This window comes from Cyprinodon tularosa, unplaced genomic scaffold (assembly GCF_016077235.1).
Source record: "Cyprinodon tularosa strain WSP-4 unplaced genomic scaffold, ASM1607723v1 ctg495, whole genome shotgun sequence".
In the NCBI taxonomy this organism is placed as follows: Eukaryota; Metazoa; Chordata; class Actinopteri; order Cyprinodontiformes; family Cyprinodontidae; genus Cyprinodon; species Cyprinodon tularosa.
The window spans coordinates 592,501-617,090 of record NW_024039224.1 but is presented as its reverse complement, the minus strand read 5'-3'; the positions used below and the strand labels follow the sequence as shown (position 1 = coordinate 617,090).

Here is a 24,590-nt window from a genome sequence, read left to right as displayed (position 1 = left end):
TTTAAAATACACACCAGACCACCACCAACAGATGACACTGTGCTTCCAAATAAAGCTTTCTGTTGCATATTGCACCATTTATACTCCACTGTTTCCTTCCACTCAGCTTTACATTAATGTGATTGAATAAAGCACTCTGTGTACAGCCAGCTAACTTAGTAATATCCTTATGTGGCTTACCCTTACTGTGGAGAGTGTCCATGATTGTCAGGTGGACAAATAAGCAGTTTTCTTTGCATCATTATGACCATAATTAATGCTTAAATTATTCTTTGTTTAATTAATCAATTTAAACTATAATAAACTTCCTCATTGTATTCTTATTAAAAGAGATGCATATATGCTAGTGGGCCCCAACAGGCCTAAAGCTTCCCAGCCATTTTAATCCTGGCTGTGATTCATTTCTTAGAATGATCACCTGCTTCATTCAGATCAGATGCTTCCCCTGCAGGCCATGAAAGAGTTAAGTCTGACTCTGCATGCACTGAGCACTCCTCCCTCTTCCCACCTCCCCTCTCACTCTGCTCTCCATCCATTTTTTTTTTAACTTGGTGTGTTTGTGTGTCTGTCATCTGCAGATTCACTGCGTGCGTTTGAAAGATGCGCTCACAACTTTAGTTGGAAAACACTTATTAGTGATCAATTTGCCCCGATTGCTTCCATTCTCTCCCTCCTGCGCTTTTTTAAACAGCCATACTAGTTTTTTTCCTGTCCGAGTAGCAGCTACGGGATATGCAGAGAGGCGGGGACCTTTCTCTTTCCACCTAAATCCTCCCCAAGTTGGGACCCTGCTGACGCGCAATGACTTGAAGGTAAGAGCGGAGAAATGGGAGGAATTAACTGAATCTCGGTGGGTAATTTGCTTATTTTTTTAGCGTAGTTTCTTTGATTTTCTAACTTTTGAACTCGGAATCACAGCTGAGTCACCGTCACATACTTCCACCTACGCGATCGTCCCACTTGACGCACAATGGCACCAATTTGCCGTCCTGGTTTGGGACGGAAAGGACGCATGAGTCAAATTTACTGCGCGTTTGTTTAAAAGCAACCTGAACGCTGTTCTTTGAGCATGATTTTAATTACTTACTAAATGATTTATTTCATAAGAAAAATATTGCTTCAAACGAAGATTGAGTACTTTATATTTTTTTTAGAGGGGGGAGTATTTCTAAACAATTTTCTTGTTTCAATGTGTTTAAATTCCATAGAAACTTTGGTTAAACTGTTCTGAAATGCAAATGTCTAAATCAAGGCACCAGAACCTGTCACTGAGGCACTCAGGTTAGATGTCAAATAAGGCCTGAAGGAGACTTTACCTCCTATTTAAGCTCTTTAGGGTTACTAGATGTATTCAAACATAATCTGTCCACCTTATTAGATCTAAGGAGCAGCTTCTTTAAAGGACCAGCTCGTTTTAATCCGGATTTAAGGCATGTTGTCTGTAGCAGTTTGGAGATTTGGGTTTTAGGATTTAACATGCGGCCACTGCTGCTACCCACTTCACTCCTACTAATGTTTAATCTTATTAATTGTATTATTATACGTTTTAAATCATATAAGACATAATCTTTGGATTTGTTATCCTTTATTTTCAGGAAAAATGTTCTTGTATGAGTTCCAAACAACTCCTTCTGTTAGAACAAACTGTTTCTGCTTTGTTTAAAAAACTTTATCAGTGTAGACAAAATAATCCCTGAGAAAAAGTGGCTTACCACCTTTAAGATTTAGTCTCTGAAGGTTTTTGAATTTCCAAAAATCGTAACTCTATATCTGCTGCTCTGATGTAATCAAACTAGAACAACAGGGAGGATCAGTTCCTCCCCTTTCTGATAAGGCTCACAGGTAAAGCAAAGGTTCTTATATCATCACATTATGTGGTTGTCTACGCAATGGGCTAATTGTTGCATTTAAAATGGAAAGAAAAGTTTATAGTAAACCTTTCAAAAAGGCTTTAGGAAATGCAGAGTTTGTTTTTTTTTATTTTACAAAAGGTATTCAGTTACACCTTTGTCCTTTTAGCTGTTAACTGAGAATGACATCAGTTAGTTTCACTTGTGTACAACCTGATGGGATTACCTTGCTAACAATGCAACAGATTAAATTAAGTTTGTGTTTTTTTTTCCAGCAGGACAGCAGTTGTTGACATCGCTGAAGTTGCCAAGTTGTGTCGCCTGTCCTGCATTTCTCTGCGGAACTGAAAAACCCTCTAACCCAAAAGCACTGGGCTTTCTTGCCTTTTATTCTCCCCTTTGCCGAAAGTGAAACACAGCAGTCACCATGCAGAGTTCATCGCTTCGCCGGCAGGTGAAAAACATGGTCAATAACTACACGGAGGCAGAGATCAAGGTCCGGGAGGCCACCTCCAACGACCCCTGGGGACCCTCTGCATCTCTCATGTCTGACATTTCAGACCTCACCTACAATGTGGTGGCCTTCACTGAAGTCATGGGAATGATTTTTAAGAGGCTGAACGATCACGGCAAAAACTGGCGCCATGTTTACAAAGCATTGACACTACTGGACTACCTAGTCAAAACGGGCTCTGAGCGTGTGGTCAAAGCCTGCCGGGACAACATTATCACTATCCAGACGCTTAAAGACTTCCAGTACATTGACCGAGATGGACATGACCAAGGTATCCATGTCAGGGAGAAGTCTAAGAAACTGGTGGCTTTGTTGAAAGACGACGCCAAGCTGAAGAGCGAAAGGAGCAGTGCACAGAAGACTAAGGCACGGGTGGGCAGAAGCAGTGCTGGATACTCAAGACGCTTCAGTGGGGATGATTTCAACACATGCGGTAGCTCATCATCATTCAGCCGTGAGTAGCGTCAACCTTTACAAAACACAAACATACTTACTTGGAGAAGTTATATAACCCGATAAATACTGACTGAAATATTCCAGAATGTTTCCTGCAGCATGTGACCCGTCACCGTTAAGGAATGCACACATGACAAGTCAAAATATCATTAGATAGATGCCATCATTTGTTGGCAGAATCTTAAAAGTACTTATATTTTTCTGCTGACCTATCACATGTTAATCTTTATGCCTACTGGATTTTATCATAATACCAGCATCTCGGTCTGATATTTACACCTCAGGAAGTGTTGATGAAGCACTTGCTCCACTTGTTATGGTAAAATGTCAGTCAGACCATCCCATCACAGTTGGACATCTACATTCCTTTCATTCTCCTTAACCGTCATGTCAGCTAAACTGGAGTTACAAAAGAAAAAGGGGCCCAGCAGGTGTCCCTCGGTTTGAAACCCCAGCTGAGATGACGCTGCTGTTATAACCCTGGTTAGGGGACGCACGGTACCTAGTTAAAAGTACACATACGTATTGAACATTACTCATTACAAACACAGACTACTTTCATTGAGATGTTGAGATAAATGGCAACACAAAGTGGAGTATATTTGTTAAAAGGAAGGTCAATAATGGATGTTTTTTTTTCAAAATGATTTACGAAGAACGGTATGCGTATATATTTAGCCACCCAGAGTGAACTCTTTGTCAAACCACCTTTCGTTAGGATCACAGCTGTAGGTTTGCACATTTATGGTCTGACTTACTAAAGATTTCTGTCTATAAAGAAACTCACCGCTAATCAAGTGGCACCATGGATCTCTTCACTAAAGTAAGCAGAATTGCAGGCTGTATCTATTCGTCGTGTTTTACCTACATGAATATGCAGAATAATTGTCAGAACGTGCAAAAACTGTAATTACTTACCATGTAAGTGGCAGTGTGATTTATCAAACTATAACAGGTTATGGGTACAGGTTCCTCATCTGTAGTTAGATGGTTTATAGTCAGGTGCAAACTTAAAAATGTCCTTGGTAATTTTGATGAGGAGGCAAAGATGCATTAACAAGCTTGAGATGGAGAATATTCTGTGCACACGTCAACATATTTGGACTGTCAGAAAATAAAATTAGTTCAACACAATGTTGCGAAATGAATGAAATAATGGGGATGGTTGCAAGTAGAAGTCATACAGTATCTCCTATGGAAAATTTCTGGCAATACTTACTTCTGGATAGATTATCCCAGCTTACCATTTCCCAGAGTAGTTTGCTGTCTAGCTTTACCAGATTCATTTTAGGAACTGGGGGTCTATATGGGAATGTTGTGCCTCACTTGTTCACCCTCTCTTTTTGTTATAATCATAGGGTCATGTTGTAAAATACCTTGCAAAAACTATTTTTTTTGGAAATGGAAATAATTTCTATAAAGAACCGCAGCACTAGTAAATATGAAGGGGCTTTTTCCCACAGAAGATGGGATTGTTGTGTGTCAATCATTATAAAAAGTGTTATCTTAATATATTATGAATTAAATCTTATTTTTACATGTTGCTATCTTAAGGCCGCTGTTCACATTTGGCACTAACAATGCATAACCCATGGCGGCTAATTTCAACCGTCTTTCTTGCTATTCAAGTTATGCATCAGGAATGCTAGTCATTATTTAGAGAAAATGAAAGCTGTGTCGTTTGTTTTGTCATTATCATTCAATTGACAAACCAACTTTTTTCTCTTGTTTTTAAAGCTAAAACATGTAATATCTTCTTTGATAAAAGAAAACAGACATTCTGCATCTATTAAAACCCCAGACTTCTTTTTAGTGACATTGCTCTCAAAAATCTTAACGATGACCTTGACTGGTTGAGACGATTGGAATGATCCAGATTCCAGCGGCTCCTCTACCAAGTCATCTGATAATTTTTTCCATTTCATTTCAGGGAAGGTCCTCTTTCCTTTCCTTTTCTTCTCTGCCTACATCTTCTCCATATTGCGATCATACTTGCCATCTTTGCACAGTGCTGTTTCTATTTCAGTCTGCAGATGGGATGTCCAAAATAGTCCACTCTGCTCTATCAAACAGTTTCACACACAAAATTCTGATTTAAATGGGCAAGATGGGAAGAACCTTTGGACTTGTTAAAACTTGTTAAAACTCAGACCCCAACCAGACAACTCCAGATTTGAAGGAAGGGTGATCCAACCTACTCCTTGGTCAGAAAGGAGGCTTAACACTCCACTCACTGTATCCCAACTTCTGCTATGGCTTCTTCAGCTTTGTATAGTTTCACCTTTCGACTCAAACTTTTCTGTGTAGGTACAGTATATAGTCCTAACAGGTCAGCCGTGACACATCCATTAGCTGCATGAGGTGTTTTTTGTTTGCACAAGCAGTTTATTACTCTTTTTTTGTGATCTTTGATTAGGCCATAAGAGACTGAAATGTTTGCCCATTCTTCTTTCCAACAAAGCTCACGCCCAGTTATATTGAGTTGGTTTGTCAAAATCAGTTTCGAAATCTTGCCACAAGTTCAAAACTATGTTTATCCCAAGACTTTAATAGGGACATTTTTCACTTGGCATTATATTGTAGCTCTGGCTCAGGGTTTGTCTTGCTGGAAGGAGAACTTATGGCACAGTCTTATGTCCTTTGCATCCTCTGACATTTTCTTTACAGATTTTTTATTTTTTTTTGTATTTTATTTCCATTAAGTCTGATGAGCCTTGTCTCTCCCTGCTGAAGAGGTATTCCAATCACCATGGTTCACTGTGGCAACTGGAATGTTTAGGGACATTTGCAAAGTTAGTTTGTACCAAATACATTATATCCTTTTTAATCTCTAGAAGAAAAATCAGTTTTGGTATCAACCAGAACATTGTCCACATTTTCCCAGTTTCCACAACTTTACTTGTACAAAACTGCAAACTGGACTTAGATTATTTTGTAAACTATAGCCTACTTTTTTCCTGTCTTTCTCTTCCTTAAAGGGGAATTTTACACTTTTTGTTTCCTGTGTTACTCTTCCTTAAAGAGGAAATTTGTGAAGTTCATCATCAATACTTACCCTATAGATTCTCATATTAGCTGACTACTAAAGGATGTTGGTTAAATTCAGTATCAGATATTGGAGTATTGGAGTCTGAACAAAAATAAATTGCTAATCTATTTTCTTGTTTTTCTTTTATTTGTAACTCCTTGTCAAATTTTTTTCACTTCTGCATAAGTATACCTTACTTTGCTTTTATTCACACACAAACAACATAAATACACTGAAGGTGCTGTATTTGTATTCCTTTACTTACTCATATAAGAAACACATGAGTAAATAGTAAAGTTAACACCAAGTTTATTGTTAAGTTAACAAAACCACACCCATCACACCCAATTTTAGATAACCAGTGATTAAATATTTGATAGTTTTAGGGTGATGTCCTCCATATTAGCATAAATCTAACACAGGAAATTAAGGTGGGGCTTCGTTTGATTAATTTATTGATGGAATTCTATTTTATTAATTTTATCTTATCTTCTTAGATGCAGCTATAAAGTTTTTTTTTTTTATTCTTCGTTTTCCTTCAATACAAATAAAAAATGTTTATCACAAACTAAACAGAAAATGACATTTTATATTAGTAAAATGAGACCTGATCAAATAAGAATGAATGTTTAGACAAGAGTTAATTTAAACATAAGGAAACTAATAATTTAAATGAAAATATATGAACAATGAATAGCAAGTGGTGGGAGTGGCAATGCATGCATTTCATGATCTCAAGGGCATGGCTGCTCAGTGCATTAATGAATCAGCAAATGCATGCAGCTATTGGCTGATATAGAAAACATGTTGATGTTGGCCAAAAATATGAGCTTGCTGATTATTCAGTCTACCTCTAGTAAAAACTATTTAAGGCAATAATAGATAACTATTTCAACATGTTTTAAATGACAGGTACATATTGAACGCCACTGACCATTTAGTGTGATTTAACTACAGTTGTTTTTAAAGCCTAGATGTTGATGCCTTATCAGCAAACCAAAACATGTCTAGCTGCAAAACACATGACGTGAAAAGTAAAGATCTTTTATAAACTAATTGCTTTACAATAAATTATATTTTGGCATCTGTGCAGATTATAGGGTGTTTATGGAGGATGTTTTAGCAGTGTTTGGGTTCATAAAACCCTACTTTGCTCAGCAGGGATTATTTCAGCTTGTCTCATGAACACATCTGATATTAAGGGAGTATCTTAATTTTTTTTTGTCCTAATAAACTTTCGACTTGTAAAGCCTATGTTACTTAGGCCCTGCATAGGGCTATTAGATTCAGATTCAGAAAAGTTTATTGATTCCAACGGGCAATTAATTTGCAGCAAACCACATAAACGATCATTGTAAAAATCCCAGTCACTCACTGTGTGTCACTCCCAACAGTTTAGACATGAGTAGATGCTCAAAGAGCAATGGTCCATAACAAAGAAAATGGTTCACATTTCCAAAGGGTCTAAGTTACTTATTAAACACGCTCCCATTAGAACAGTTCAGGGGACAGAGAGTTTGAAAGAGCTGGAGAAACGATTGGAGGAAATAGCTTTTAGTTTTCAGTGTTTCTACATGGAAGATTGTGTTTTGCATGTGCTGAATTTTATTAACAATTCCATGTATTTGAAATGTCTGTGTTTGCTATTTTCTCAGCAGCTGAAATGCTGATGGATGACGTAATAGTGACAAGTTGGCATAAGTTAATTTCCAGCAAATATTGTGGATCAGACTAGGGATATTGAGGAGCAGCACCCTGCAAGTAATTGGCCTCAGAGACCTTAGTTTGCCAACATGCATTCCACTTCCCTATTTTAGCCCAGTGACCCCCAGTCTGGAACACAGACTGGTATACCACCACCAGTCAGTTCCCCAAATCTACACATGCGTCTTGCGATCCTCTAAGAAGATTTGGGGTATTGAAGAGGGCCTAACTCCAAATCCAATGCATCTATTCCTCTCCCCCACCAGCAACCTCTCTCCCTACACAGCAGCGTCATTGTTTTCAGTGCAGGCAGAACCGGGCAGGCTGCAGCGAGCCATGCCAGCTAAGGCTCTGAACAAAAAGCAATGGAAAATTAACATGCAACAACAGAGCTTGCTCTTTCCTGACCTTAAAATCTGGTTTATTTTTCCTTTCCCCTTCTTTTTGAATTCGTAAATTCTTCCTAAAACCGCACATTCCCCATTCCTCTTAAAATGTCTAATCTCTCTGCTGTACTGTTTTATAGCCTCCGTTGTTGCCTCCACTTCATCTCATCTTGATCCAGACCTCGAACAAGCCATACCAGCATCTAGTGGAGAAGAGGAGCTGCAGCTGCAGCTGGCTCTGGCTATGAGCCGAGAAGAAAGTGAAAAGGTATCTCTAAAGGACGTAATACATACAAACACACACACACAAGCACACGTCTTCCAGAAAGAGATTTCTTTTGCAGTGCTGCCTTTTGAAATTGCTTCACCCTCATGAAACATTAAACGGCTCCTGCTCACTCTCATTCCTCTGGTCGTGGTCTATGCCACAGTTTTCTAGTGAGATGAGAATGGCACACTTGTGTGTTATCAGTGTTGGAACTTTGACCAATCCGTGTGAGCGATGCTGAATGAGTAATCTGAGAGTGAGCGAGCGAGAAGTCAAACAGGAAATGTGCATCGATCCATAGTCCCACACTCTGCATTAGTCTTTATGTCAAGGGCAGAGTTAGAGAGTTTTATCTCTGTTAAAACATAGATATTCTAGTTAACGCCAAAAAGAATTTGGAGCAGAATTTAAATAATGGAAGCTTTTTTTGAATCAGAAATGTATCGGCTTGTATTTACTCCTTTTATCACAAGATACTTATTATTGCATTATTGAAATAATGTCCCATTGAGCTCAGAATTAGCACACCTGAAATATCACTCTTTGATCCAGGGTTTCCGTTGGTCATTAAAAACCAATCAAAGTCATTAAATTATTCTTTTTTAAATTAAGGCCTTAATTGGCATTAAAATTCTTTAAAAGTGATTATCGTGGCATTTAAAATGTTTTATTTTCGTCAGATATATAAGATATAAATATAAATATATGTGTTTGCGCGGAACTGCTTCAGGTTGATTGTTAAGCCGTATGTTTGGAAAAGAACCTTGAGGCGGGGAAAGAGCTAGAGAATGGGGGGAAAATGCAAATTTCAACAAAGGTGGCTGGAAAATGAGGAATTCGGGACATGGCTGCAGCCTGTCGATGGTAAATTGTATGGGAGTCATGGGTATTTGTTGATGGCATTAAAATAATGCCATCAACATGTTTTATAAAACGTAAAATTAGAGTTACTAATTCCTGTATAAACCCTCTGATCAGTTTTACTCCTAATCCTTCCTGCTTGACTCTAGCCACCTCCCACAGTGGATATTGATGAACAGACTCAACTCCAAATCGCAATGAAACTCAGCAAAGAGGAGGCCCAGAAGGTAAAAGTAAACCTGGATGCGGGATGAGCCTGCCTCTGTCTTGCTGCACTTCACCCGTTGCTCTGCAACGGCCAACTCCATGCACTATCCCCCTTTCCTTTCCCTATAGCTGTGGTTCATAATACCCATCGTTTAGTCATCTTTAAAACCGGAAAAGGCCATCTTTCTCCAAAGAGTTACTTCTCTTACCTCTTTATAACTAACCCATATATTTCGTCTTGTAAATCCATTTGGTTGAGGTACACATACCAGATACTCTGGTCTGCTGTTGAAAGGATTGAGCCCTTCCCCTTTATTTGAATGCCTATCCAGTAAAATTGCATGCAGAATTAACAAACTGGATGTCCAAGCTTTGTTTTTGGTCTGATCATTCTTTGAATAATGCTTAATTCCTCTTACAGTCAGTCAAACGTGCACCAGCTCCCGTCGTGGAAATGGACGAGGACGCCCAGCTCCAACTAGCTCTGAGCCTGAGCAAGGAGGAACACCAACAGGTACCCACCACAATTGAAGTTTTAACCAATCTTTAACACCTTATTCAACATTTGAGGCTTTAAAATTTTGACTTTTTTGGTTTATTTGTACGAACATCGCATCTCAGATAATTTGTCTTCGGTTTTTTGTCCATCTCTGCTAACATACATTCATGCAATGGTCTAGAGTGCGCGCCAACTGTGTGCATAGTCTGCCTCGGGATAATGAAGTCATAAATATAGCATGGCAAGACAATATGTGCATTTTGCCGAAAGCCGCTTTGCTCGAAGGCACCCATGTGTCCATATCCATTTTTAGGAGCAGCTGAGCCGCAGAGGGGATGATACTGATCTCCAAAAAGCTTTGGAGGAGAGCAAACGTGAAATGGCTGGAAGAGGAGGGGTATGAAAAGTTTTGACATTTTATTTTGTTACAGGAAGAAGTGCCAGATAACTTCAAATGTGATATTTTTGTTACCAAAACAATATCTAGCTTTTGTTCTGAAATAATGGTTTAATACATATTTGATTCTCTTGTTTATGCCCTCAGACCGCCTTCATGGACCTGGTTGACATTTTTGCAGTACCTGCAGATGCACCACCCAGTGACATTCGCTGGAATAATACTTCACAGCAGGCAGCAGCTGGAGCTACAGATCCCTGGGACTCCCTGGGTGAGCCTTAATCTTACCTACTCGTCTTGACCAAACGAACCTTATTGTTTCCATTTTATGTCATTATAAAGTGAAAAGAAATGTTTTCCCTCTAGCCACAATAAGCAAGTTATTAAGCAGATAGATTATGGATGTGTTTAATTTAATTGTATTCACTTGTTTTGTGAAAAGCTCAAACATTTGTCAGATCAGTTAACTAACAGCATCCTGAAGACAAAGGAATAGACACAGCAGGCTGGGAGTACAGTGAAGTTGAATGCATTGGTAGCTATAAAGCAATATTCCAGGCTTTAAAGATGGCATAGAGCACTATTTAATCAGTTATCCTAAAACAGAAATGGTACAGCACAATTCAGGGGTGGATTTGGAAATTCATGCTCAGGATATTCTCACCACATCTCAATTAACACAAACCAATCAACCAATAGAAATTAACATTCTAAATAAATTATATTGTCTTAAGTTAATTGTGTACAAATTATTCTAAAAACATAACCTACTGGGACTCTTCTTCCTCTGATTCAAGATATTACAAGAAGATCCTTCCTGACCAGAACCCAAAGTATTATCAACAGCATCTCCGCTCAGAACTATAAACTGGTCTTGCCTTTAGGTCAGAGAATAAACTAACAGTGGAGCAAAGCAGCAAGGCTCCACCACAGCTTCATCCATTATGCTATGAGACTCTTGGACTCAAATTAAACCCCGTGCCAAACCTTTACACACCCTTCTTCCTGAGTAGGTCTACTGGCTCAAATCCAGAGTTTCACTTCACTGCCTATCATTGTTTTATGTGCAATAAATACAATTTCAACTGAATTTACAATATGGAAAATATGCTATGTAAACAGATGATAGTATTTCCAACATATTTTTCATTAATGTTTTTTCTCCTTTTTTAGAGCTAGATTTTGTTTAGATTTTACTAGCCCGTTCACTTTACGAAGTCTGTAAACATTGTATTTACTCATCCATCCAAATTATTGGAATGGGGTGTTCTAATCATTCCCATGGCCACTGGTGTATAAAATCAATCAGCTAGGTATGCAGACTGTTGTTTCAAACAGTGAGAGGATGGGTCATTCTCAGTAGCTTAGTGAACTCCAGCGTGGACCTGTGATAGATGCGGCATGTGCAACAAATTGAAAGTTATGAAATTTCCTCACTCCTAAATATTCCACCATCAACTGTCAGCTGTATCATATGAAAATTGAAGTGTTTGGGAAGAAGAGCAACTCAGCCATGAAGTTGAAGCCCAGATAAACTGATGTCGGTTCAGCAGATCCTGAAGCTCATAATACGAACAGGTTACTTTCTGCAGATTCAGTCATTACACACCTCCAAACCTCATGAGGCCTTCAGATTAGCTCAAGAACAGGGAGCTTCATGGAATGAGTTCCCATGGTTGAGCAGCTGCATCCAAGCCATACATCACCAAGTGCAATGCAGTGTGGGATGCAGTGATGTAAAAGTAGGCCACCACTGGACTGCAGCGCAGTTGAGATTGATTCTCTGGAGTGAGGAATCACATTTCTCCATATGGAAATCTGATGGATGAATCAGAGTTTGGCGGTTGCCAGGAGAATGGTACTTGTCTTATTGTAGTGCCAAGTATAAAGTTTGGTGGTGGGGAGATTATGGTGTGGGGTTGATTTCAGGAAGTGGGCTTGGTTCCTTAGTTCCAGTAAAAAGGAACTCTGAATGCTTCAGCATCCCAAGACATTTTGGAAAATCCCATGCTCCCAAATGTATGGCAACTGTTGGAGCTGGCCTGTTCCTGTTCCAACAGAGAACAAAGCAAGATCCTCAAAGACATGGATGGCAGAGTGTGGTGTGGATGAATATGACTGACCTGCATAGACTCCTGACCTCAACCTGACAGAACACCTTTGGGAAGAATTAGAGCAGAGACTCAGAATCAGGCCTTCTTGTGCAACATCAGTGTGTGATCTCAAAAATGCACTTCTGGAAGAATGGCCAAAATTCCAATAAACACTACTAAACCTGATGGACGGCCTTTCCAGAAGAGTTATAGCTATTGTAGCTGTTGACGTCATTGAACCCCTTTGGAATGTAATGTCACTTAAGCTCATATGTGAATCAAGGCAGGTGAGACAATATTGTGCATGTTTGGTGATTTAGATCTATAGTCTGTAAGGGCCCTGTGACACCTTGCTGATTTAGCCAGCTTATGCCTGACATCCCAAAATCTCCTAACGCGTTGGCATATGTTGAACTTTCAACATATTTTTTCAATGTTGGGCGTATACATAGCATATTAATAATGAGTACAGAACTTCTGTCCAACAACAGCCTAACTTATGCATAACACATGGCAGCGTAATGCCCATGAAATGATGCACAAGCCAGTGTCCTGAGGGTGGCAGCTTATACAAAACGTACCCATAAATCACCTACATATGCCATCGTTTTTGCCTGATTTTTCGTAGGTCAGGCATACCTGGCCTAATCATCAAGATGTGAAAGGGGCTTTGGATAAGTTTAAGTGCGGCTTTTCCCACCCCTACTAGCTCTTTCTTTATAAAAGAAAACCTAAAGATATAAAGAATTTCCCTTCAATTCATAGTCCCCAACTGACTTTATAACCCAACTTTATAAACACAGGAAAGCTTCATATCACAACAGATATGTTTTTAATCTTAAATAATGGGTCAATAAAATTATATAAGGATTTTTATAGTTGTATAATGTTTTAGGGAGTTAATGGGGGTGTAGTAATCAGAACTCAGAACTGGAACAAAACCATCTTCATCTTCAACTTTCTAAAATTTGCATTTTCCTTCACACAACCTAAAAAAATGTTTTATTAAATCCTGTAGGGCCCTCAAAGTGGATCTAACCTCCTCATTAATCGAGTTTTGAATGTGTTATGCTAGTGCGTTCTCCTTTGTGTTATTCTTTCTTGCTTTCCAGTATTAGTTTTTCACATTTTGCAGCCAATTCTTTTTCCCTCTTTCTTCTGCTGTGTCTCCCACTGATGGAGGCTCAAGCTGTCCTGTGCCTCAGAAACAGAAATGAGAGGCAAAGCGTGTGTTTCTGCTTTTTGCGACCGCATAATAAGCCAGAAACCAGGCCAGCCCCCAGAAATTGTCCTGCCTCGCCTGACGGCCAGTCTGCGCTGCCACAACTGCAAACCTAAAAGACATCGGCATCCACCTAACCTAATAGACTGAGCAAGGAGAGCATTAGTAAAAGAAACAGCCATGAGGCCCTCTGTAACTTGGATGAAGTGCAGAAATCCGCAGCTTGATGGAAGAGACTGTGACAGGACCGATATGAGCTACACATTTCACAGATCTCAACTTTACTATTGCGTGACAACAGCGACATTATGGTGGACAGAAGGCTGTAACACAGGAGACACAGTAAACATGTAGAAAAAGTTGTTTTGGTCAAATGTAACCAAAACAGCATCTTAACTATTTGGAAAATAATAGATACTGAACACTACATTTCTACTTACAGTAAAACACAGTAGTGAGAGTGTCATGCTATAGAGCTGTTTGTTCTGCAGACACAGTTGAAGGTAGATGGAGCTAAATTACGGCAATGCTAGAACACGACCTGTTGGGGGCAGAATTTCACCTTCCAGGAAGATGGCAGGTTCAAATGTAAAGCCAAAGCTACGATGGATGAACTAGTTTAATTCGGAAAATACTATATGTTCAGACTAAACAGAGCCACTCTAAATCTTACTGACAGTCTTTGTTTTTCTGATTGTTTTACTGCTGAATGAAGATAACATCCCAAGAGCTGATTCTCCCTGGATGGTGCCACCTTCTCACAGCCCCCCACCACCGTGGGAACCTCCAGCATACTCCTGGGACGGTCTGCAAGACAACGTCTCCAACCCCACAGCCCAAAGTTTGACATCCGGTAGGCATTGTTCTTCAAACACATGAATGCTCAAAAAAGCAAGTTAGTTCAACCATCATTAATTCTGATTTATCTACAGCATCCTCTAGAGTGGATCCATTCTTTGCTTCATCAAACAGAACGGCGGCCACAGGAGCAGCCAGTGAAGTTCCACCACGAAGAGGGAGCCCCTCAGGTAAAGTTTTATCTTTTCTTTTTATCAGGTCTGTGCCTGTGTTTTTGCATCTTACAGTGTTTTCCCTTCTGCCAGATGGGGACCTGTTTGACGAAGCCATGGATGGTGGTCCTGCGAGTATTAATGGTCAAGAAGAGGACAGCTCTGACCTGTTCAACATGTCCGGTCTAAGAGACGGCCTCCCTAACGCTGCGCCTCGAAAATGCAAGACACCCGAGGCCTTCCTTGGACCCACAGCTGCTTCTTTGGTCGACCTAGACGCACTGATTCCCAAAAATCCCCCAGCAAAGACCACAAATCCATTTTTAGCAGGTATAATTGCACTACGAATATTTGCACACCTACAGATGAAAGCAGAAGCTAAGAAAGGACGGATATCTTTTTTTCCTTACCGTCTTGCATTACATCAAACATTATCTTTCCTTTTGCAGGTCAAGTTTGATTAACATAATGAGTTAATATTACAAAGTACCTAAATAATCATAGATTCTTTTTTTTTTATTTAGACCTCAGCATACATTTCTTTAGCATTTTGTAGAATTGTCTTTTAAACTATAATTTAAATCAGAAGTTTTGGGTATATTTCACAAGCTATTGCCCAATTCTTACAGAATGAAATAGGCTTTGGTTTATAGACCTTTTTCAAAGGTGCAACATTTTATTGCCAAGAATTGTTACAAGAGTAAAATAAGAAATCAGCCAGAAAGAAACATCCTTACTTGCTCTGCAAAGTAAAATAACAATATAATTTTGGTCTAGGTCTCAGTGCTCCTTCAGCTGCCAATCCGTTCCAAGCCGAGCAGCCGAAAGTCAGCCTGGATGAGATGAGCTCCAGCTTTGAATCCTCGGTTCCCCAAACCTCCTCCCTGCCATACAGTGCCTCACTGCCCTTGCCTACAAGCCACCAAGGTGCTGCCATCCCTTCGTCCCTCACTCACCCCACTCCGCCTGGTCTGGAACTGCCAGTGAAGCTACCCGAGCCTCTGTTGCCCTTCTCCTCAGCTAGTAATGAGGATACACAAATCAATGTGAACCCATTCTTATAAAGACGTCCCAGAAACAAGACCAATATCAGCTAGGAAATGGAGACATAGTAGTGTATGCTCTTGGAATAATACTCATTCTGCAAACCAAACTGCAGCCCTAAAGACTTTTATGAAATGCGTATTATTAATGGTTTTTATATTGTTGTATAAAACCAGTAACCTTGTATTGCAGCAAACTAGTTCTACTCCTTCAAACATCGAATGGAAGCTGTTGAACTGTTAATAATGGGCTACAAATTTAAAGAACAAATACAAACCAGAAGCACACTTTAATATAACGTTGTTGTCTGTGACCTTTGACCTGATGTCTTACAACAGGCAACATGAAAACCAGTTCAGTGCCTGAAAACGCTCCTGCAACAACTCATTTAACCCATGAAGCTTCTGTGGACCAGAACTGATTGGTTAATTCCATGTATATACATTTTGACAATAACTGTAATGAAGATTTTGATTGCGCTTTGATTTTTCCAACATGCAAGAAAGCATCTGGAATGTAAAAGAATTTGCTTGTGAAACACTAACTGATCAAATACAGCAGCACTACAACAACAGTTTTTCGTCTTTAAAATTATTCAGCTTTAATTTTCTACTCACTTCCTCTGTTATCATCAGTACAATTACTTAGAAAAAGTGAAAAAAACTAAAGAAAAAAACATGCACAAAATAAAACATTTTTCCTCTTTATTTTTTATTTACTGCGAGGTAGCTAAAATCCTGATTGGCACCTCCACGTCATTATGCAAAACTTAGATCAGAAATAAATCCTAATGTACCAAATTTTCAATCTTAATTAAAATAAATAAAAGCTCTCCAGAGACCAATAAAGAAAAGAAATTAAAAAAAAAACAATACCTATACATTCATATTCTACCCAAACACTGAAAATGGTATAAAAAAAAACAATTTACCTGAGTAAATTATAATATCACACAAAAGTTCATCCATTTTATGGATAAATATTTATTACACGCTTAAAGACCTAAATAGAGAATGACTTTGGATACAGAAATGTTATGTGATGACCATGTTTTGACCTACACAATGAGGAAGACTGCTGATTGTGCAGTTATCCAGTAAACAATGACACTCTCCACCATGAGGGTACGCCATAATGGGTTATTGCTTAGTAGGCTGGTTGTGCACATGGTGATGAGAGAAAGCATATTGTTAGATGGTTGGTTGGAAGGAAAAGGATCCCTGATCCAGTATTAAGCACATACACAGTTTTGTTTTTCTTGACATTATACTATTTTTTATTTTCATGAGCTCTATGGCAATAGGGTGGAATTTTACTGAATTGAATGCTCAAAATGTATATTTGTTTGTAGGAGAAAAACAAATCGGTACTTAATGAGAGTTTCTCTTTTCGTATTGACTTATAAAAATAATACTTTTTTCAGTCTTATTCAATTTATTGGGGTGCTTTTAACAGTTTTACATTCGGAGCACCATCTTCAACCTGCTGATCATTTGTGCCATGCACAATGGCACCATTTCCATTTAAGCTCTTAGGTTTTCAAGTGTTCTTCTTTTGAGGATGAGCTTTATACTCTTTAGAGTTCTGCTGGGAGTTGACCAAGAGATAAACACCTGGTAATTTTCACACACACCACTTTTCCCCAATGTATGCGATTTAAACCACTGTTCAGCTGAGAGAAACGTAGACTTTCACTAAACTAATATCAAATATAAATGGTCCCTCTTTAACAGTTTAATTATCCCTCATTTCTAAGCACAACTGTATTTAGCTTTCATAGTGGGCCATATTTTCACTTTTGTTTCATCTCTACACACCAGTGTCTTAGAGAGAGGCTGACCTACATCTGACTATTTTTGCAGCTATTTTTACTCCCTTTTTATGTCTTTCTTGGAATCATTTCTTCCCTTTCTTATGTCTTTTATAGTCAGCATGGATTCTTTATAAAATATTCCACAAAATGAGGTTGTTACAATTCATATGATATACTCTATATTCTGCAATTACAAAACAGACTTTCAATTACTTATAATTCAAACCTTAAGACCCTGAAGTAAATTCCATTTCAAGTCTGTATTTTTACTGATTTTTTATATCTATTTTGTTTTGTGTCTTTAATTAACTTAAATCTAAGCAGTAAGAGTTTAGGTCAAACTCTCATCCTCATTTGAATCAGATTATAAGTGGTCTTAACCTGCTTTTAAAGAATTTGCTCACTAAAGAATTTAATAAGAAAAGAATAAGGAAAAAACATTGGCAGATGAAACCTAAGGTAATACTGAAAAAGTGTCACTATGTACACTTTCAAACAAATATTCTTACAATTTGTCCTCTTAATTTATCCTATTGCATTTTCTCATATGCACTATTTTATAGTCCAACACTAAATGTGATTGTCTAAAAGATTCTATTTTAGACACTGAATCTGGATGTGATCATCAGTAAGGGTTTTCCAAGCTACCAAATGTGTTTCACTTGACTGCGACAGACTCCAGCCAGCTCAACACCTCTTGCAGACCTTGTCCAGAGCGAGCGCTGGCCTCTAGCGTTGTGATAGGCTGAGGAGCTGATGAAACGATGTCATCTATTCTGAATAGTGATTTTATCTCTGTCAGACTCATGAGGCAAGGCATATCCCTGGAAAAATAAAATAAAAAAGGTTGGAATGAAATATCAGGAGAAACAACAAATCTCAACAAGATAAAAAGTTTAAATATTACTCCCTAACATGATTTAACTAAACTTGCTCATCTGAACTGATGCCATAAATACCTCTTGTTAAAGAGAATAAGCACAGAGACATTGCGCAGAGGGTCAGCAGAGAGCACAGACAGCAACTGGATACAGGAGGAGGATATCTGAACAATGTTGGCTGAATCCACCATGAACTGTATGAAATATATAAAAACAGATTAAAAATAAAATATAATATGAAAAAACTAATATAAAAATAAATGGAACAACTATACAAAGCGCATACAATCACAGCGAAGCAGTCCTGGAAGTAACTCGGCCATATTGGGCCCATGCAGCCTCCGATTTCCCTCACAGTCACCTTCTTCTTTTTCAGGGTCAAATCTGTTAGGTTGGTTCCTACCTGCAGATTAAAGATGTTACCATTATGGTGATAAAGTGCTCTTAAAATTGACCCCAGACTGCATTTTTGGGGCCCTAAACAGAACTGGATTATGGAGTCATTCAGGTGCCATTTTTCTTAATTATACTTTTTTCCATCATATAATAAACACTTTAAGATGTTGGTAAAGAACTGCTGACAATCTCAGCTTATATATCTATATATATATATACATTTTGTATTAAAGGATTATTTAGATGCCATTTAAAAAGAAATATTAATGCAGTTTATTTAAACATCCTAGATTATTGTGGATACTTTTGAAAACACATTTTCACAATAAATCTCTGCTTTTGGTTTTCTTTCCTTCTCATAACCTTTCTTCTCTAAGGATTTCTTCCACTTGGACGAGAGCCTTTGAAGTTTTATACAAAGTGAGACCGCTGCCGTGTTTCACTGTGGGTGGGGTGTTTTGGGGCTAGAGGGCTCTCCGTCTTTTCCTCAAATAAAAGCAATACTTCTATGTTCAGAGAGCGTTAGTGTTCTTTCCTAATCTGACCAAAGGAAATGCTTTCAGTAAGCAGATTTTTCTCCAGCAGGTCTCTGATCTTTTTCCTGTCCTGCAACGATGCAGACCTTTAGTTGTACTCTTATAAGATTCCTGACTAGTACATGGATTAGCATCTTGGCAGTTGTTCAGGAGTTTGTAGACATGTACCATAATTTAAAATAATAAAAACACAATTTCAAAGCAATGACATTAAAATAAATTGTCAATTTTTTTCATCAGCTGCATATGAAGAACATGAATATCTGAAGATTATCTGTGCAATTTTGAAACCTCTTCTTTAGCATTTCAATACAAAAAGTAGTCCGAAATATGCTACCTGCAACCAGCAACATATTATGATATTTATAAACAGCTGCCATTTTTTTCGCATTCCTTGGGCTTCAGATGGTGTTACAAGAAAAAAAAAGCTGTTCTGATCATACATAAAAACTACTTACTGTGGGAAGGGTTGATGGAGGGGAACCCATTTCACATGAGCCATGTAAAGTGATCAGTATAAAATAAAATATGTAAGGAAAACATAAGTGAACAATAACTGAAATGCGAAAATTTGTTTTACGATTCATAATTGCATAGGTTATTACTCAAGACACATGATGCATCTTAAAAAACGAGTTGCAGACCTTTAAAGCCAAGTCACAGCAGGCTAAGCTACATTAGCCTTTGAGCCTATCCAGCCCTGACATCTATTCCAAGAACACTGAGATTAAAGGATATTTTGTAGGCGTTTAAGTAATAACGTTTTCCCAACACCAGTTGCTCCGATAAGTAAGCACACTTCTTTGCTGCTCATTATTTCGTTTTATTGTAACGCAAGGTAGGAGGGAAAGACCGTATATGAAACCAGTGGTAACATGTTTTCGAAGTTACTCCGTTTGACAACCATGGCAACGCTCACGTGGTCACGGTCCTTAGCAGCAATTGGTCGAGATAGAACTCAATCATTTCTGGGCTGCCTCTGATTGAGTTCTATGACGACCTATTGCGGATAAGGACCGTGATCACGTGAACACGCTCCTTAGCAGTAATTGGTCGAGTTAGAAGTCAATCATTTCCAGGCTGCCTCTGATTGGCCGCAATGTAATCCGCATAAATAAAGCGGAAACAAAACATTTCTCTCAGGCCTTAACGAGTCCTCGTTGGTTAAAACGACGGAAGCTGTCAGATCGAGAGACTTTCCTCTGATCTGCTGAAATTTACTTTCTATACAATTATGGAAGGTAAATTAAAAAAGGAGCTGGGGACCACGACGCTGAAGCCAGTCGGTCACGCAGGCGGTGGATGCATCAGTGAGGGCCAGAGTTACGATACCGACCATGGGAGAGTGTTTGTAAAGATCAACCATAAAAGCGGGGTATTTGTTTAAAAAAATAAACGTATCTTTCTGGTTAGCTGGCGTTTTCTATCTGACATCAGTGAAAATGATTTGCTCTAGATATTGCACGCTGTGAATGCATCCGTCCTTGAATTGTGCAGTTATTTTAGACTTTCTTAGACAAATTAGATTGTCAGTTTGTATACATTCAGTGTATACAAACTGAGTGTATACAGTTTTTCAGACAGTAAATTAACATTTCCATTCCATAAATTGCAGCAGTGATAAAATGTAAACAGTGTGGGAGAAAAAAAAAACCAAACAACAAAAAGATGCATTGATATGGAAGTTCAGAGCATTTATATATATATATATATATATATATATAATGTTGCAATTATGCAGAGTCTGTGACAGGATTTAGAGTTTTTTTCTTTTTTTTTCAAAACAGTTCAGCAGTCTGATGGCATTATTATCACTTTTCAAGTAATAATAATGCAGTTACCAGAGGTGTCAAGTAACGAAGTACATATACTTTATTACTGTATTTAAGTACACTTTTTACGTATCTATACTTTACTCCATTACTTATTTTTCTTCCTACTTCTGACTTCTACAAGTATCTGTACTTCCTTTCTATATAAACAAACATTACTTGTTACTCTTTGATTCAGTTTAATGTTTATAATATATATATATATATATATATATATATATATATATATATATATATATATATATATATTTATTTCAAGTCATGTGCGCCATCCAATGCAGATCGTTGGCGCCATCCACATCTAGTGAAAAACAGTGTAACTGGATGAGTCATATAATGCAAACACTCATTGGTTATCTATTAAATTTGTGCTGACACTAAAATAAATCAACAAGCAAGCAGGTGTTTTTCAAACTGTAAACGTTGGTTGTCTATGCCATGCTACTATGTCTGATTCAGAAAAAGATGTTGAAATGTCTGAAAGGTCAGACACAGGCCAGAGCGTATCGGGAGATGAAGATGGAGACCAACAAGACCTCCCTCATCCTTGGCCCTATGTCAAAGAATTTTTCAAAATAGTCGAAAAATTGAGCTTTCGGTTCATATAGTGGCATTTGGCTGTTTTTTTTAAAGGTTATTTTATACTTTAAATAGTTTTTGGAGCACATACACACTACACGGCTTAACCACTGATTTTCGTTTTTTCAGGCCAAATTGATGTTTGATGGAGAGATGTTGAGCCTGGAAACTATTTTAAAGACCGAAACTGTCAAAGTCCCAAAGCCAATAAAGGTGATTGACCTCGACACAGGAGGCTGCGTATTTGTGATGGAGCATCTGGACATGAAAAGTCTCAATAAGTGAGAACTCTTTCCTTCTGTTTGCAGACTCTTGTAGGAGATTCACAAATCCTTTTCTGTCACATTATATTACGAAGTACAGCTTTAGACCTTTGTCATTAATTTAGGATTGTCTGTTTCACAGATTACACAAAAATGTATTATTGGGGCATGAAACAGATTTGTTGTTTTTAAGAAAATTTGCATCCAGCAACTTCTTGAATTACTGAAGTCATATTTGTGCACGTGTTTATCAGGCTTTCTATCTGATTGCTATTCTCTTATTTTTATGTATAAATAAATAAAAAACACCATAATGTTTTTATGATTAATCTTTGTCAAATCTGTTGAGTAGGTTCTCTAAACAGCTAGGAGAGCAGCTGGCCGATCTACACCTTCACAACAAAAGACAAATGGAAAAACAAAATAAAGAACAGCAAACTGTAGGTAAATTATTTTAATTTTTATCTCAGTGCATGCAAACATCAGGGAACACACATTTATAAGCTTTTTTTTTTTTTTTTCAAACTATATTTGGGAACTGATTTATTTTTTTATTCTATGTCACCCTATTTTAGGTAAAGGGGCTGGACAAACCGAGATGGCTCCTATTGAAAATTATGGCTTTGGAGTAAACACTTGCTGTGGATATTTAGCACAGGTTAAAATGCATATCTACATTAGTTATCTGGAAACATTCCAGTCACAGTTTGCACTGTTTTTTGTCATTTTTTAAAAATGTATTTATTTTTTCTATGCCGCTCCAGAATAATGATTGGCAGAGCGACTGGGTGCAGTTTTACTCCCAGCAAAGGCTGCAGCATCAACTGAACTTGGTGGAGAAATCACACGGAGATCGAGAGGCCCGAGAACTGTGGGCAAAACTACAGGTATACCAACTAACAGAACATTTCCTTTAATCTCTGCTCTACAACTATGCAGTGCACAAACAGTGTCTGTTCTTCACAGCTGAAGATCCCAGAGTTTTTCACCAATGTGGACGTTTTCCCTGCCCTCGTTCATGGAGACTTATGGGGAGGCAACGTGGCAGAATATGCAAATGGCCCAGTCATCTTTGACCCAGCTTCCTTCTATGGCCACTCAGAGTTTGAGTTGGCTATTGCTGGGATGTTTGGTGGCTTCAATAGCTCCTTTTACTCTGCTTATCATGATAAGATTCCTAAAGCACCAGGATTTGCACAAAGAAACCAGCTTTACCAACTCTTTCATTACCTGAATCATTGGAACCACTTTGGTGGTGGCTACAGAGGTTCTTCGATAAGAATAATGAAGGATTTGCTCAAATAAAAATTCTCATAGATACTTTTAAAAAAAAAAAGCTTTCATGTCTTAATGCAAAACCCAAAACATTGGGCAGAGAGTGAATGTTTCAGCTAATTCCCATCACAGGACTGATAAAGTATCCACTTACTTAATATAATTTCTCTGACACTGTGTTGAAAGTGGAGAAATACGTTACTGTAGATTAAATGATTGCAATACCCTGCTTCTCTTAATCCAGTGAATAGAACAGCAGCGAAATCAGTCAAGTAAAGGTTTATTTTGGGGCGTTTAACTAAGAAATCCTAACTAGTAGAATAAAAAGAAGTTTGACATCACACCAAGAAGCTGGTAAAATGGTCTTAATAACACCATTGCCATTTTAGGATCGTGCATGGACTTCCTACCCAATTCTACTTTAACCTTTAGTTAGTTTATTATTAACTTAGTTTGAGACCTTATCTCAGGTTCCCCCCTTGCTGTTAACACAACCAGACTGTAACCACATGATCATAAATAGGTAAAAACTCCGGTTCAAGTTAACCTATTTACCTACTGGGATTTATATAATTGGATATTTTTGTTCAGAGTGGCTTGGCACAGGAGCAAATGCTGTTAATCTGCTCAATTTTCTTTTTGTTTCCATTGTATTTGAACCCAAATAAATTATACTGGTGTGTAAATGTGATTTGATTTCGATAGAACTCCAGTTACTGTCATTTTAGTAGATTGGATTTATGCATTCCTGTACTCTGAGAGTCTTACAGAAATCCCTGATTTGCACTGGTTGACAAACAGTCTGCTGTTAAACCAACAATAAATTATGCATTGATTCCAATTATGTTTCTTGACTATCTTCTTTCACTTAAAATAATGATTAAAATCCCACTTTCTGAATACCTGAGAATGTTATGATGGCTTTGATGTACAAAAAAATAAATTTACTAAATGGTAAATTCATATGAAGTTCCAGCTGTCATTAGCTGTTGCAAAAACTTGCACTCCAATCGTTTGTACAAGAATTCCATAAAAGTAAAAAAAAAAAAAAATCCACTGGACTTGTGTTTCCAAGATTTGAAGACGTTTCGCTACCTCTCCAGGAAGCTTTCTCAATTCAAATGTCTGGATCCACAGTGAGTTTGAGTCTTTATTTAGACAAGGCCTTGTAAAACTTTTATGGAATAACTATGACCTGGATGACTGAGAATCTTCATCAGCATTTTGTACAAGAACCAACTCGAATCGTTCATTTGAAAGAAAAAATAAATAAAATAAAAAATAAAAGAACTTGCAAATTTGGTTGGCTCCATCACGATCGTAGGCCCGGCCCCTGAACACTAACCTTACGTTTGTCCCAAACCACATAGTGGGTAGGTTTAGTTGACCATTCAGGCCTTGAATAGGGACTCTGCATTAAGTGTGCTACAGCCACACACGGGGTGTTACTGTGTTGCCTTAGCAACGGCAGCTTTC

The 24,590-nt window shown here is 38.1% G+C and overlaps 3 protein-coding genes across 8 annotated transcripts; 2 read left to right on the top strand and 1 right to left on the bottom strand.

The window, feature by feature from the left end:
- Positions 1–520: 520 nt before the first annotated feature.
- Positions 521–16,367, top strand: epn3a (epsin 3a). 4 transcript variants are annotated; one of them, XM_038302567.1, is made up of 11 exons: positions 521–812; positions 2,129–2,818; positions 8,079–8,206; positions 9,217–9,294; positions 9,696–9,788; positions 10,087–10,170; positions 10,318–10,441; positions 14,201–14,338; positions 14,418–14,513; positions 14,589–14,825; positions 15,273–16,367. In XM_038302567.1, exons 2-11 carry the CDS (start codon positions 2,278–2,280, stop codon positions 15,557–15,559), a joined length of 1,806 nt encoding a protein of 601 aa, XP_038158495.1. In that variant the 5' UTR covers positions 521–812; positions 2,129–2,277; the 3' UTR covers positions 15,560–16,367. The 4 variants fall into 4 exon arrangements, with proteins under 4 accessions (XP_038158495.1, XP_038158496.1, XP_038158497.1 ...); XM_038302568.1 differs by having other exon boundaries at positions 2,126–2,818; XM_038302569.1 differs by having other exon boundaries at positions 521–850.
- Positions 16,368–16,504: 137 nt separating this feature from the next.
- On the bottom strand, positions 16,505–20,078 carry arl16 (ADP-ribosylation factor-like 16). Of its 2 annotated transcripts, XM_038302571.1 has the most exons (5): positions 19,904–20,078; positions 19,624–19,679; positions 18,520–18,636; positions 18,312–18,427; positions 16,505–18,176 (listed from the first exon to the last, which is right to left on the bottom strand). In XM_038302571.1, the coding sequence occupies exons 1-5, from the start codon at positions 19,977–19,979 to the stop codon at positions 18,011–18,013; spliced, it is 531 nt and encodes a 176-aa protein (XP_038158499.1). In that variant the 5' UTR covers positions 19,980–20,078; the 3' UTR covers positions 16,505–18,010. The 2 variants fall into 2 exon arrangements, with proteins under 2 accessions (XP_038158499.1, XP_038158500.1); XM_038302572.1 differs by lacking the exon at positions 19,624–19,679 and having other exon boundaries at positions 18,520–18,632; positions 19,810–20,064.
- Positions 20,079–20,266: 188 nt separating this feature from the next.
- On the top strand, positions 20,267–23,955 carry LOC119794844 (fructosamine 3 kinase related protein). Of its 2 annotated transcripts, none has more exons than XM_038302553.1 (6): positions 20,267–20,540; positions 21,706–21,857; positions 22,192–22,283; positions 22,415–22,497; positions 22,604–22,726; positions 22,806–23,955. In XM_038302553.1, the coding sequence occupies exons 1-6, from the start codon at positions 20,400–20,402 to the stop codon at positions 23,142–23,144; spliced, it is 930 nt and encodes a 309-aa protein (XP_038158481.1). In that variant the 5' UTR covers positions 20,267–20,399; the 3' UTR covers positions 23,145–23,955. The 2 variants fall into 2 exon arrangements, with proteins under 2 accessions (XP_038158481.1, XP_038158482.1); XM_038302554.1 differs by having other exon boundaries at positions 20,285–20,475.
- Positions 23,956–24,590: the final 635 nt, after the last annotated feature.

Bases quoted from the DNA above. Each gene is read 5' to 3' on its own strand.
- epn3a (XM_038302567.1), top strand. From the start codon at position 2,278: ATGCAGAGTTCATCGCTTCGCCGGCAGGTGAAAAACATGGTCAATAAC. The intron at 9,295-9,695 runs GTAAAAGTAAAC...TTCCTCTTACAG, and splicing joins GCAAAGAGGAGGCCCAGAAG to TCAGTCAAACGTGCACCAGC. The intron at 10,442-14,200 runs GTGAGCCTTAAT...TGCTGAATGAAG, and splicing joins AGATCCCTGGGACTCCCTGG to ATAACATCCCAAGAGCTGAT.
- arl16 (XM_038302571.1), bottom strand. From the start codon at position 19,979: ATGAGCAGCAAAGAAGTGTGCTTACTTATCGGAGCAACTGGTGTTGGG. The intron at 18,637-19,623 runs GTAAGTAGTTTT...TTTAATCTGCAG, and splicing joins CTCCATCAACCCTTCCCACA to GTAGGAACCAACCTAACAGA. The intron at 18,177-18,311 runs GTATTTATGGCA...TTATTTTTCCAG, and splicing joins CTTATTCTCTTTAACAAGAG to GGATATGCCTTGCCTCATGA.
- LOC119794844 (XM_038302553.1), top strand. From the start codon at position 20,400: ATGGAAGGTAAATTAAAAAAGGAGCTGGGGACCACGACGCTGAAGCCA. The intron at 20,541-21,705 runs GTATTTGTTTAA...TCGTTTTTTCAG, and splicing joins AGATCAACCATAAAAGCGGG to GCCAAATTGATGTTTGATGG. The intron at 22,498-22,603 runs GTTAAAATGCAT...ATGCCGCTCCAG, and splicing joins GCTGTGGATATTTAGCACAG to AATAATGATTGGCAGAGCGA.